At 40.2% G+C, this 14,297-nt stretch overlaps 1 protein-coding gene across 8 annotated transcripts in view; it reads left to right on the forward strand.

Annotated features, from left to right (window-relative positions):
- FBXO38 (F-box protein 38) overlaps positions 1–14,297 on the forward strand; it is a 54,558-nt gene that overhangs the window by 35,072 nt on the left and 5,189 nt on the right. For 5 of the 8 annotated variants that reach the window (XM_059173973.1, XM_059173974.1, XM_059173978.1 and 2 more), the window contains 5 exons: positions 2,275–2,394; positions 3,720–3,899; positions 5,423–6,157; positions 11,048–11,148; positions 11,348–11,450. In XM_059173973.1, the coding sequence (XP_059029956.1) occupies positions 2,275–2,394; positions 3,720–3,899; positions 5,423–6,157; positions 11,048–11,148; positions 11,348–11,450 (1,239 nt within the window). The remainder of the gene's footprint in view (positions 1–2,274; positions 2,395–3,719; positions 3,900–5,422; positions 6,158–11,047; positions 11,149–11,347; positions 11,451–14,297) is intronic. The other 3 variants (XM_059173977.1, XM_059173980.1, XM_059173981.1) reach the window with 3 other exon arrangements.

Here is a 14,297-nt window from a genome sequence, read left to right on the forward strand (position 1 = left end):
CTCATACACCATGCTTCCTTTGTGCCAGGCTCGCCCCTTTGTCACACCAACTGCTGCGTCTTCTTGGGATTTCACCACTTTTTCTCTGCACCTAGGAACAGTGACACATTGGAGTGGCTGCTTCATAAATATCCAAAGGAAGAATGCAGTGAGAGAGGTTAATATAAAGTAACTTTTGGATATTATATGAAATACCTCTACAGGTTACCCTGCAACCTAAAAAGCTCTTGCTCAGCAACTTTGGAAAACCCTATCCACATAGGCATATGAATGTACTTCCATTCTAATAGTCTGCCTCTGCATATGAGAAATAATTCTGAGCTTTTTAGCAGGACTTTCTAAGCTTTTCAAAGCCTGTGGCCTAGGCTGCCTTTTTAGCCTTATTTTCTTTTACACCCTCATTTCAGTACAAACACTTATTCTTTCTGTCACTGGAATACTTAACTCCTCTGGAAAATGTAGCAAGCTTCCCAGTGTTTAGGAAGTGTCACCTCCTATCCCTGAGAACTTCCCTGCCCAACAGGAAAACTAGTTGCTCCTTTTTCATCTATATTCCCCTTGCACTTGGACTGTTGAAGCACTTAGCAAGTCTCTTCTTACCTAATTCTACGTATCCAACATCTCTGTTAGAACATGCGCATTCTCTTTGAGAGCAGGGATTATACATGTCCCATCTACTCATTGCTCCTATACTGTAGCAGACTCAGGAAACAGACTTCAGTTCACATCCTCACAAATTACTTCCCTCAGCTGCATAAATGAGGCTAGTAATAATGTCCTTGTGAGTTTGCCATAAGAAATAAATAAGGTAATGTATATAAAAGCATTTAGCCGATAGCCAGGCGTGGAGTATGTACATGATAACTACTGCTCTTCATGATTGTTCATAAGAATTGAATGAAAGAAGAAAATCAATTGGCTTTTATCATGGAAGATTTGTAGGCAAGGTCAGGCCTCCTTTGGGCACTAAAAGAAATGTAGAAAATTGAGGTCTGGAGTGGAGCAAGAATTTGAGATGGGAGACTGAATATAAGGGGGAATGTGGTTTGGTGTATATTAAAGGCCAAATCCCCTTGTCCCCACAAAATCTCCAGTTTTACTGTTGTATATCCTAGAGACATTTAGCTGAATGGTATCTTTCTGTTGTCATCCTGATTTGCCTCATTTATTTGTTAACTGAATTTGTTTTGTCTACTTAAGTAGATTCTTTAGTTCTTTTAGGAACAGAATCTTGTTTTTTCTTGTCATCCAAATGGTTGGTTGACTTCCCAGCAGTAGCCCTTGAGCAGCCCTAAGCTTTGAGGATATGGTGATGTACAGGCTAGACGCAGTCTCTGGGGCCATTGGGCTCATGGCCGAGCTGCAGATGGAAAGGTAGTATGGTTATGGCAAGACTCAAACTGAGATCAGGCATGCAAGCTTAGGTTGTAAGTGGGTACTAGATTGACTGCTGATTTGAGGGACATGAATTTAATATTGTAAAAAACTGGCAAAGCTAGGAATTATTTCCTTTAGGGTCCTCTTAGAAAAATGAGCATTTTATCTTAAGAAGATAGAGTAAGCTTATTGAAGCTCATCATTCTGAAATTGCTCACTGTGCTCATCTTTTAGAAAGATATAAGTAAAATCACACATTCCCATTCACTGACAGGCACTAATAACTGTCACAAACTCTTTGATGTAAAACATTTGAGTGATAGTAAAATGTTAACAATGCGCTAGTGTATTTGTTCATAATCCTTGGCCTGGGTTAGCTGAAAATGATACCAGAACCTTCAGAGAGTAGGAGAGGAAGTGTACAGTTTGAGCTTGTCTGCCCAGTGCATCTTGACGTAGCTGGCAGATACTTACAAGACTAATTGCTTGTAAAATGATCATGAGGTCTTCCAGTAGCTGGCCTTCACTACTGTCTGGCAGATCGCTTACAGGGAGGCACAGTTGCCTCCTAGAGCCATTCCTGGTGACATCTTCAGGAGTGAATGCGGTGCTTTTCTTCTCTCCGCTGTGTGCCGCTCTCCCTGCTTTCCTCTTACGGTGATGGACTGGCTCCACCAAGTGCTGCCTTCCCGTCATGATTTCCTCTCCCATAGAATGGCTGGGCATTGCTTGTTCTCATCTGTGTGATGAAGCCCTGCCGTAGGCTGTTCTTCCAGTGCGGACCCAATAATCACGGGGCTGTTCGTTTCTCGGGGCTGCCACAGATTTGCCTGCTGCTGGGGTTTTTTTTTTAGACTTCTTTTGGTTTCACTTTGACTGTGTTTATTTTTGTTGAAGCATTGAATGAAATGGAAGACGTGGTGCCAGAAGACGGAGAGGTGGTGGCCGCGAGTGGACAGGAGACAGTAGCTCAAAGTCAGGCGGTTATCCCTGTGGATGTTGACGAGGAACAAGCAGGTAATCATGTGACTTTCACATTTGTGGTTATCAAAGCTTGGGCCTGACTCGAATGAAGAAAGTGAAGCACTACGTGATTATTTTTAAACATTATGGTTGGTGATGTGTTATGTGCTATTTATCATTGACACCATATTATACTGATATTCTCCTTGCTACACACACATAATATATATTTTGTTAAGGTTTGTGATTTTTTATAACTGTGGCAGCAACTTCTCTTTCTGTATTGGTGCTCTCACATGCGTGTTTTTGTGTGTAAGTGTGTGTAGAAAGAAAGCACTCAGATTATTGATAGAGAAAATAAATGACCTGACTGAATAGTTTGCTTGTCCTCTTCCTTCATTTTGGTGGGGAGGAGCAGGAGTGGAGAGGTCGACCTGGTTTAGTTAACAGAACAAGATCTTGTCTCTCTTTGCCCCTGGGTGTGTTACACAGGCTCCATGGAGTCATAAGGTCCTTAAAGATTACCCAGAACAACCCTATGTTTTACATATGGGGAAACTAATAGTCTTTCAGAATGAGTTTGAATAATTTGCTTCAGACCACTCAGCCAGCCTTAAAGGGACAGCACTGAGATTAGAACCCAAGTTTTCTTACTCCTGGTCTGTTGGAATGCTGATTTGTCTTTGAATTGAAAATATCTTTAACTATCCTTGTTTTAAGTGTCTTACAGATGCAGTCACTTATTCAGCAAATATTTATTGAGTGTTACTCTGTGCCAGGCATTGTACAATGTGACAGGAACAAGACAGGCAAGGTTCCTTGGAGCTTACACTTTATCGGTGGAGTGAACTTCAGTCATTTGTCAGATTTGGGTCATAAGACTAAACGTTTACAAGCTGTACTGCCAAGCAGAGAAGACACTTTTTATATACATATAAGTACCTAACCAAACTGTAACATGCATCTAGCCTTTCAAGACTATATCTCGCTACTTCTAATGAGAAAGCCTATATTCAATTAAAGAATGTAGAGTTTGCCAGTCTATAGGTGTCTAAGGTTCATCTTCCCTTGCTTTGTCTTTATTCATATACTTGCAAAATTGGGAAAGTAGGTGACTTCTTAAATGATTATTATGACTTACTTGGTTATTTTTAGGATTTATGTGACCTTTTCAAATAGTGAATGTCCTCAAGGGGGATGATCTACGGTCTTCTATTTTGATCTACCTTTAGAAACGTGTATATTCCATCAACATGAGTGCTAAGAGAGGCTACATAGAGCCAAAGCATCCCTGTGAGCCCAGATCCCTGTAAACAAGACTTAAAGTGAGAGCCTTTCTTGGCAAGAAGTAACTGTTAGGCCTGTGCTTTTTATTTTAGGACCCAGTGGTCTTCAGCGTGTAGTAAAACCAACCCCAATTACTGTTCATGATTCAGAGAGTGATGATGAGGAAGATAGTCTAGAACTCCAAGAAGTCTGGATTCCTAAGAATGGTGCTCGGCGTTACTCTGAACGTGAAGAAAAATCTGGAGAGTCAGTGCAGTCCAGGGAACTGTCAGGTGAGAAGGAATGTCTTGCTGGGACTGGTTAGTGGGAGCCATCATGAGAACTGACAGACACACTTGACCTTTATATAATGTGTCCGTCCCTACCACAGCCTGTGGTGCAGTTAGCATTCCTTTTGGAATGTGACAGGAGGTGAGAAGGACAGTATCCCAAGGGAGAGGGCAGTTTGGGTGGCGCTCTTGAGGACAAGTATAGCACAACAAAATATTGTGGAATCGTGGAAACAGGGTTCAGGGAAGGGAAGATGTGAGGACTGTGACTTCCACAGTGAAGGCTTTAGGACCTTGTGGCATCAGGGTATCAGGGATTAGTGAGAGGCCTGGGCTTTACGTGGGGGATGGCTCCTGAGGTGTCCAAAGCAGTGAGAAAACAACCACTCCACCAGCTAATACTCTGTCCAGTTGCGCTTAGTCAGTGTTGGTGGCTAGTTTGGTGCTTGAGGGAGTCCTGCAGTTTGTCTTAGGATCCCTGCCTCCCCTTACATCTAGTCAGCAGCCTCTCCCATTTGTCTCACCAAGAATCTATAATTCTCTTAACCTTCGATTCATTCTTCTTCCTTGTCTTTCCTTCCCTTCTGTTTCTCAGAACTACGGGCATATCACCCTGAGCAAAGGATGAGGTTTTTAAAATTTATCCACTAATTTCCCTTGGGTACCCCACTTCTTAATATGTTTCAGCGTTCGGTGTACATTTAACACTGGCCCTGAAATATATAACCACTTTTGGGTGTGGAAAGCTTAGTTCTTTAGACTTGGAATCATTTACTAACCAATGACTGAGTACTCCATTCTTATTTTATTCCTTTCAAAAAATTCTGGTATTTTCACACTGGGGTCGAAAGGAGCTTTTATGGAAATTAAAATTGAGGGAAAGAAATGTAACCAGCTGACTAACCTGTTTCCTAGGATGTACAGTTTCTGAATTTAGAGCCTAGATCTGTCAGCCAGAGAAAATCTTATTTAAGTATTCCTTTGTATATTCATTGAGCCTTACTGTGCCCCAGGTACTGGTAGGTGCGGTGAGGGATGCAGAGATGAATACATCATGATCCCTCTCTCCTAGGGAACCTTTATCCTGATGGAAGAGTCAGGCCAGCAGTGTAGATGGTAATATGCAGGGCATAGCCTCCAGGGGCATCGGGGTGGGGGCACAGGGGAGATTGAACAGAGGCTCAAGGCTGAAGAATGGGTGAGAACAAAGGCCTGGAGGTAGCACGGCAGGGGTATGTTCAAAGAAAAGTTTGGGCTAGAGTGTAGTCCGCACATAGAGGGGCGGAGAACAGACAGTCAGCTTGGAACGAGATCCTGGTGGGCCGCGGAGGCTGAGCGGAGAATAAACCAGGTGGGCACTAGAGACCATAGAGAATTTGTGAGCAGCCGAATGATGTGGTCACCATTGTACTTGAGGAAAATTAGTGTACATTGTTTCCTGTTCCAAATTTACTCTTGCCTTTTGTCCAGAATTTGTACTGAAATCTTTTCTTTTCCTCGGGCCATTCTTCTTTTTCTGTAAGCAGTAAGTGGAAAAGGCAAGACTCCACTTCGAAAGAGGTACAACTCCCATCAGATGGGCCAATCGAAGCAGTTTCCCCTCGAGGAAAGCAGCTGTGAGAAAGGCTGTCAGGTCACCAGTGAGCAGATCAAAGCCGATATGAAAGCAGCTAGGGATATTCCCGAAAAGAAAAAAAACAAGGATGTTTACCCCAGCTGCAGCAGCGCCACCGCCAGCACAGCGGGAACCTCCAGCTCACACAGCACTGCTTCTCAGAGCCCCGACTTTGTAAGGACGGTGAACAGCGGCGGCTCTTCCGAGCCTAGCCCTTCAGAAGCGGATGTGTCCAGGCAGTGTGTCTGCTCCCCCGGTGGGTCAGAGGACTCTGAGGCCATGGAGGAGGGTGATGCAGAGAGTTCTGTCTGCCCCAGATGCTGCTGTCACAGGCCCCAGGAATCCCAAAGGAGAACTAGCAGGTGTTCTGATGAGGAACGTCCTTCAACCAGCCGAGCCTGTGTTGTGAATGGCCCGGATGGTACGAGATCCGCCTTTTCCTTTAGGACTCTGCCACAAGGGGGGTCTTCAGGCCCAGCACATGATGAGAGGACTAATGGGAGTGGCTCTGGGGCTACAGGTGAGGACAGGAGGGGGAGCTCCCAGCCTGAGAGCTGTGACGTGCAGTCTCATGAAGACTACCCTCGGAGGCCCCTAACAAGGGCCAGGAGCAGACTCTCCCATGTACCGCTGGTATCTGAGTCAGGTATGACAATGCTGCCAGGATTAGCAACTGCAGGGCAGGCCTTGCCAGGGGCATGAGCTCGTTCCATAAGCTTGCTTCCATAAAGCCAGTTTGGCAAATGGAATTTTGTGTTGGGGTTCTGTGATCATACAGGGTTTAAACTAATTTTCAGCAGTGGTGCGGGTGGGGGGAAGGCATGTGAAACATCTTGTAAAACCTCCAGCCCAGGAAAACTCAGTTAAGCTTCTGGGAAAAATATAACTCTGTATATTGACCCTAAATACCATACTGATTCTGATGTCTAAGTCCCCAGTGCAACTCTGCTCCCAGCCCATATTTAGGGAAGTTACGATTCTTAGTGAAGCTTTAAACCTTAGCCAAAAGGTAAGGACCTGAAGTTGCTGGGGCTGGGAAACATAGCATATGGGTGTACCCCTGTGTCTACCTCTGCACTATTTAGTAATTCTTTCTGAAATCTAGTTTTGCTTCCAGTTAGGTTTGCCAGGAGGTAAGCAGGTAAGTAGGTAGTTTGGCTGAGAATTATTTTTGGTGAAGATATATTCAAAACATATATATGTATATAATTTCATTGATAACATTTATAATGTATATGCCAAGGCAATGGATTGGATGGGGTAAGCACATTTCTCATAGTTCTGTTTGTATTTCTGACCTAATTTTTAAGTAATCTCTCCTGCCTTTATTAAGTCATAAATAGCTATCAATGAATAATATATTTTAATTTTCTCCAGGTCTCCCTTAATTTGAAGATCTTAAAATTAGCTCCAGAATGTAGAGTTAGTTCTTTTTTTATATGCTAAATAGGGCCAGTCATATCATGTGGAGCTAAACTAACAAAAATAAGCTTTTGTAAGATAAATATAAGACCTTAATTATGTACTAATCATAGTACCTTAAACTCAGAATAGAATATGAGTTTTGTTCACACATTTCATTATGCTTTACAAACACTAGTTCTGCCATATGATGAAAAATACATTTCCCTTAAAATTTAAATGTTCTATCGTACTTTTTTTTCTTATACATAGCGTACAATTCACCATGTTAGCCATTTTGAAGTGTATGTTTCATTGGCGTTAAGTACGTTCACGCTGTCCTGCAACCATTACCACCATCCATCGGAACGTTTTCATCCTCCCAAGCGGGAACTCTGTGCCCGTTACACAGGAACTCCTGTGACGAGCACAGGCGTGGCTTTTCATGTTTGTCAAGTCAGATCTACTTGTTTACCTTTATGATTTCTTTATTTTCTGCAGTGGAAGATCTTCCTTATGCATGGTTCAGATCATTGTTCATATTTTCTCATTCTTTTATCCATTTGCTTATTAGCTCTTTATTTTAATCTGTGGGAAGGAACTAAATTTTTTTATTCCAAATTGTCAGAGTTGTTTCAGTGCTGTTTATCGGCATCCATTCTCATTCATTATTTTGAAATATTTTTGTGTCATGTCCTCTTTCTTTTTTCTTTTTCAGAATTTCCTGGGCTAGTTACGCATTTCTTATTTATTGTTATAGTTTTTACAATAATTTGTCATGCTCCAAAAGCAAATCTTGGGATTTTTTTGGAATTCATTACATTGATCTACTGAAAAGATAATTGTTATTTTTACAGTGTGGAGTCTTCCTTTTTAAGGACTCTGTTGTTTCTCATTTTGTCTTTTGTCTCATTTTGTCTTTTGTTGTTACTGTTTTGTGGTGGGGTTTTTTGTTTTTGTTTTTAATATAAATACTTAATATTAACCCTAGGGGCTTTGACTTTTTTGTTGTCTTATGCTCCACTGTCCTCTGCCATTTCCTTCTGACTTGTTTCAGGTCTAGAACTTTTCTTAGCTTAAAGAATTCTTAGAAATTAGGGGGGGAAAACCCCTCACTTTTACTTTCCTAGGTAAATTATATCAGTCATGATTTTTTTCAATTTGAGAAGACTTCTAATGCGTGTTTAACCATACAGTAGGTAAATTGCCACCTCATATTTTTTCAACAATGCAAATGTCCATTTTCTTTCAGTAACAACTTTGCTAGAGAGAATCAAAGTGCTGATTTTAGTATTCTCTGGATCTCTTTTGGAAAGAACAAGTTATTTGAGTAGCTTTCAACTTACTATTTTTGATCTAGCATGTTTTTGATATCTCTTGGCCATTCTGCTCTTCAGAGTTTTAAGGAGAAAAATCCACTGTAATAAAGGAACAAAATTTGATTATTATGGATTTTTTGAAAAATCACTTTTTCAAAGAAAATGTTTGAGTTTTTATTTTGGTTTTCGATTTATGGCCTTATGTTGTGTTAAAACCCTGTTAGAAGCTAACATAGCTATCTTGTGAATTTTTATTTGGGGAATAAATACCTTTAAGTTGTTTGTATCCTCATTGTATACTGTATAAAATATCACAAAATAACAATTGGATTATCAAAAAATAACATTTAAGATTAATTTGGTATGGGTCTCATAAATACTAACCGCTTTCTCTGACACCCCAAAACTGAATTTGTTTGTTTTCTGTGTTTCTGTAGTGTCTTCTACACCAATGTTAACTATACTGTGTTGTAATTCTGTGTTTTACTGTCTGTCTTTCTAATAGACTGAGCTCCATGAGGGCAGGGACAATGTCTGCTTGTTTGGCATTTTATTCCCAGCTTCTAGCACAATGTGTTACATGGTATGGGGCTCAGTGAATAATTGTGAACTTAATAAGTAGTAGGAACCAACGTATGAGGTATGTTGACGCTGGTTGATGTATGAAATCATGAGAATTGTCCCCAAGGAGGGAGGCATGAGGGAAAAAAACATGAATTCTTTTTTTCTTTTACATTGGAAGCCTTTGTTTTTAATGCTCATCTACATGTAAAGTGTGACTCTTGTTTTACAACTTTTCTTAGAAAATATGAACTGCCAATGTGGGTACTCTGGAGAGCAGGAAATTTAACTTTGAACCCCATGCTCTGGTCAATTAAGGGAGAGCATTCCTGGAAGGTGAAAAGTTTGAGAATCAGATCATAAAAAGAGAATGCTACAGAAGATTCTAGTTTCAACACTGCCATAGAGGAATGGAAGCAGATCTGTGTTTGTTTGTTTTCATTTTTCGGGTACTGGGAGACAAACCAGGTCCTATTAATTGGCTTTAAGAGGTGTTATGAATTTTATCTGTCATCTGAAATGTGGTACCTTTAGCAGATTCCTTGTCAATAAAGATAATTAGATTTTGCATGAAGTTCCTTCAGGAATACTGTGAAAGAAGGCCTTCAGTGGGCTGGCTAGATCAATAGTTCTCTTCTTTTTCTGGAACCCCAGGGTTTTGTTCGGGTTCAGGGTCTTTAGAGGACATTCCATGGGTAGAAATCCTAGGCTCTCTTTTAGCTTTCAACCAGGGTAGCTCCTTTCAGTTGGTTTGCATTGTAAGATTTCACAGAGGTTTCAAATGGTAGATGAAAGGTTCTGGGGTTGGGCGGATGGCACTTGGATTAGATCCCATCTAACCAAAGCCTTTTGAAAATTTGCAGTATTGGCACCTTGTTTCCTTATCTTTCTTTCTAAACTTTGTTTGAAGTTACTTACCAAGTAGGATGTTTGTAATCTAGTAGTGGTATCCAAAGGCAGCGGGGTGAGATTTAATTCGTGAATATCAACCTTACTGCGTTCAATAAATGCTCTCTCCTACAGAACGCTTGTCAAAAATGAGGACAGTGATTTTTTTAGTGTCATGTCTTAGAATGTGTATGTGCTTGTTAAAATTTCAGAGATAAATTTAGACCTTGCCTTTAAATAAAATCAACACAATATTTGTTCTTACAATTAAACTGCCAGGTTTTAGAACAGCACTAGTAAATGAGTTAGGGCTTTACTAGCCAGGATCTGGCTAGTTAAAAGACTGCAGGTTTTTCATTGTCTGGTGTTGCCTCCTGGGTCCACCACTAAGACCGTGGCAGGCTGCTCCACCGCCCCTTGTCTCTGTTTCCTCATACGTAAAACGGGGAGAATAATCTCTCTCAGAGATTCTGTTATTGCAAGTAAAACCCTTAGTAAAGTGCCTGATGCACAGTAAGCGCTCAGTAAATATTTGTTACTATTGTTACTCCATTTCTGCACCTGCATTGCACTCCTTCATTCATTCAGTGAATGCCGAGTGCCGTTTGTTCAGTAGATGTTCATTTTAGATCACTGCTAGTGGCTGACATTGACACAAAGATGAAATAAGGCAATGTTCTTGCCTTCAGGGAGCTTTTAGTTTAAGTGGAGAAACAAAACAAGTATGCAGGGAATACAGAACCACTTAGAAGTTTTGTGGGGCCCACGTGATTTGTTAGAGTAAGTGGTATTTGAGCTGGACTTTTCAGGAATGAGTAGAATTTCAAAAAGTGAGGTCAGGAAAGGTTGAGGCAGAAAGAGCTAGAATGATTTTGGCTTCATATGCTCTGGTGGTGGCAAATGACTAGGACATGGTTTGGAATAAAATTGAGAATAGATATCAGGCCTAACTACTAAGCAGTAGTTAGTAATTTAAAGTTCAGCAGGAAAGTGGTGAGTTTAATCCATCAGTATTTTGAGTTGTTATACCCATCCTCAATACTACTGGGATTTAGGATGGGTATAACAAGGAGTTAAAGTTAATACCCAATTAGATTGTTGATACGGCCAAAGTATGAGAAGGGATAATCCTATATGATGTCACCTGGCTTGAGATAATGGAGGGCGATTTTGTTTTGGAATAGTTAGTTGGAAATAGCGGTCATGTGTTCTGTTGGGATGTAATCTGGTGATACCCTACTGGGAACCAAGTCATAGATTTGAGAGTTGCCTCAATAGAGTTATATGCAATACGCAGTTGAATGTGTTCTCTTGATGGAAAGAAAGCTAATAGCTAAAAATTGGATTTTCCTCTTGCCTTTTTCTAGAAGTTGCCAAAACAAAGCCACGTCATGCCATGAAGCGAAAGCGGACAGCAGATAAGTCCACCAGTACCAGTGACCCTGTCATTGAGGATGACCATGTGCAGGTGAAGGGAAAAAAAACCCACTTAACTTTCAGTTCAGCCACATTCCTGAATAATCATTAAAGTTTCCATCTTTTTAATTTTCTGCCCTAAAAGAAGAAATTGGTAATAGCTACTTCTTAACTTGTGCCAGTGAAAACCTTTACACTTTAAAACAAAAATCTGCAGAAAGACATATCTTTTAACATTTTTCTCCTTGTAGGTCCTTGTATTAAAATCCAAAAATCTTGTTGGAGTCACTATGACCAACTGTGGAATCACAGATCTCGTGTTAAAGGACTGTCCCAAGATGATGTTCATCCATGGTATGGATCTAGGCCTGTGTCATCCAAAAGCATCACAGATGAGCTTAAAGAATTAAAGACTCGTAAATACTACAGTAACATTTCTTTATTTTTTTTTCAAAGGAATCATTACCTTGGACTATTTCTAATTCTGTCCTTGTTCTGTAGTTCTCAAGCAGTTCCTCCACAGTGTTTGTGAGGGAGCATGTGCAGACTTCATCTCTTAAAACAGCCTCTCCTTTGCTTTCCTCCAAATGATAATTGCTACTTGATCTGATGGAGTAGATTCACAACATGGTGGGCTTTGGAGTCAAGTAGATCTCAGTTTGAATCCTCTCTCGACCGTTGGCCGTGCTATATGACATTGTTTATGTTTTGTGTTTCTGTTTTTCCCGGAAGTGGGGACTGTGCCTTACATACTTAATGGCTGTAGGTCTGATTGACATCAATCAATTTCAGTTTGTGGCACGTTATCCTTAGTTCAGGCTTTTCCTTTTGGTCCCATTGTCCCACGTTGCTCATCTTATCAGCCTTCACCTCCTCTACTCATGCCTTTAATGGTGCATCTCTACTTATAAATGTATTTACCTATGAACAAATAAAAGGGTAGGGTATTTTTTATGTGAGCTTTTAAAATTTCGCATGTATGATATGTCCATTTCTCCATTTTCACTCAAAATTATGTTTTTTATACCTATCCATGTAGAATTATGAAGATATGACATGTTTTTTTGCCTTGGACAAGTTATATATTGTCTGTGTTCATTTTTTTTTTCAATTTTAAATTATACATAATTAGGTCTACCCTATAAACACATATTTTTGAAGATTAAATACAGAAAGTGCATGTGCGTGTCTATGTATATATGTACACCTATATAGTGGAGGGTCTGTCCGCTAACTCAAAGCATACCTAATATTAGTTTGTATTATATTTGTACTGGAGTATTAGGGGCTTTCTTTTCTTTCTTTTCTTTGCATTTGTCTGTTACTACTAGTAAGCAAAGCAAAGAAATCCTTAGCAAACAGTTTGTCATACACTAAGAGAATTCCAGAAAGAAGAGATAAAATGATTTAAATGCTACCTCTCTCCTAAATTCTAGAAATCTCTAGACCCTATGTTCACCCTTAAGAGGTAATACTTTACTCCATTCCAGTCAACGAAGTTTTAAAATATCTACTAAATGACCATCTCCTCTTGGACTTTGCTCCTAGACCAGAATCAGGGGGCCCTTCAGAAGCCCAGAAGTTGTAACAGCAGAAGAGCCCAGCCTGGCTTAAGGCAGTACTGTTAGCACTCTCCCCTCTGAGATCTGAGAATCTGCCTCGCAGCCTTTGGGCTGCTTTGACTTCCTATTCTTTTCTTTCTTCATCTCTTGGAGAATCTATTTTTCACCTCTGCACTTGACTCCGAGGATTCATTCTCCCCATATCTTCTCTAAACCTAGTGATGGATCGCATGGCCTCAGGTCCTGCCTTTTGTTTGCCCTTAAACCAAATTATTTAGCTCAGCTTATCATGAGACCAGGGATCCTAGGGAAGAATCTCTGTCCCTGGATATTTGCTGACTGAGTTAATGGTTAGCGAAATGACTAACTGAGGCCCAAACTGACCTCAGCATTTTCCTGTTTTATAGTGCAGAGCCATTGGCTTCATATCACCATTTGGTCCTCTCTCTTTTCCTCCTTTCCTATCACTTGCCCTGCTTCTCCTTCCTCCTTTCTCCAGAAGGAGAAAATGAGTCAGAAAGACAGAGACTTGCTTAGCCCTCCAACATCAAGTTAGTTACAGGGCTCAGTTGCTCAGCAGGTGATGACATTGTGTCAACATGTTATAGAAAAAGTCTTTATGAAATGTTGAAGAGATCAAGCGTGTTGGCCGTATGGTTTTATTGTTAGCTTCCATCTGATTCTCTCTTGAGTTGGACCAGGTTGAAATCTATAGTAAAAATTGAATCAGAATGAATTTGGGGGTTAAGAAAAAAGGAAGGGGATATTTTTCTGAAGTTAGCTTGCTGTTAATAAATGTTAAATAAATGTTAATAAATGTTAAATTCATTTATTACATAGCACCAGTTTTCTCTGTAACGTGACACTTACATGTTAAATAGGGAGCATATTTAATCGTGTTTCTGGCCAGCATTTTTAATAGAACTCTCTGCAGTGATGGGTATGTTCTGTATCTACACTGCTTGATACGGTAACCACTGGCCACATGTGACTGTTGAACACTTGAACTGTGGCTAATGCCTGAAGAGCTAAATTGTTAATTTTAATACACTTTAGTTTTAACAGCAATTTAAAAAGAAGATGACCACATTGGACTATATAGCTTCAGACCAAAGTATCCAAATGTTTTGGGTTTTTAAAGGTTTTGCTTTTATGCTTAGGATAGGAATTAAAATCAACTCTGCTCATTTTCTGTGGGTGAATATGTGATAGTATTTGTAAATTATTCTAGGTTTATTTGAACATTACCCATAAGATTGTATAATTTAATAGTTACCATCATTCATTCCTTTTGATAAGTATTTTATAAACAGTTATGTTTAGGAAAATTACCCTCTGGAACATGGACTCTTGAACATGGACTCTTTACCAGTACAATCTTAACTAGGAAAAAGTACCTTGACATTCCTTCAACATGATGGTGACCACCTTCTTTTAAATAGGACAGAATTATTATTATTATTATTATTTTTTTTAACAATTTTACTTTGAGAGAGAGTGTGCACGTGAGCATGAGCACATGGGCCGGAGGGAGGGGGAGAGAGACTCCAAGCGGACTCCATACTGGGTGGAGAGCCTGATGTGGGGCTCAGTCTCACAACCCCAAGATCACAACCAGAGCTGAAACCAAGAGTCAGAC

This window comes from Mustela lutreola, chromosome 5, assembly GCF_030435805.1.
Source record: "Mustela lutreola isolate mMusLut2 chromosome 5, mMusLut2.pri, whole genome shotgun sequence".
Lineage (NCBI taxonomy): Eukaryota > Metazoa > Chordata > Mammalia > Carnivora > Mustelidae > Mustela > Mustela lutreola.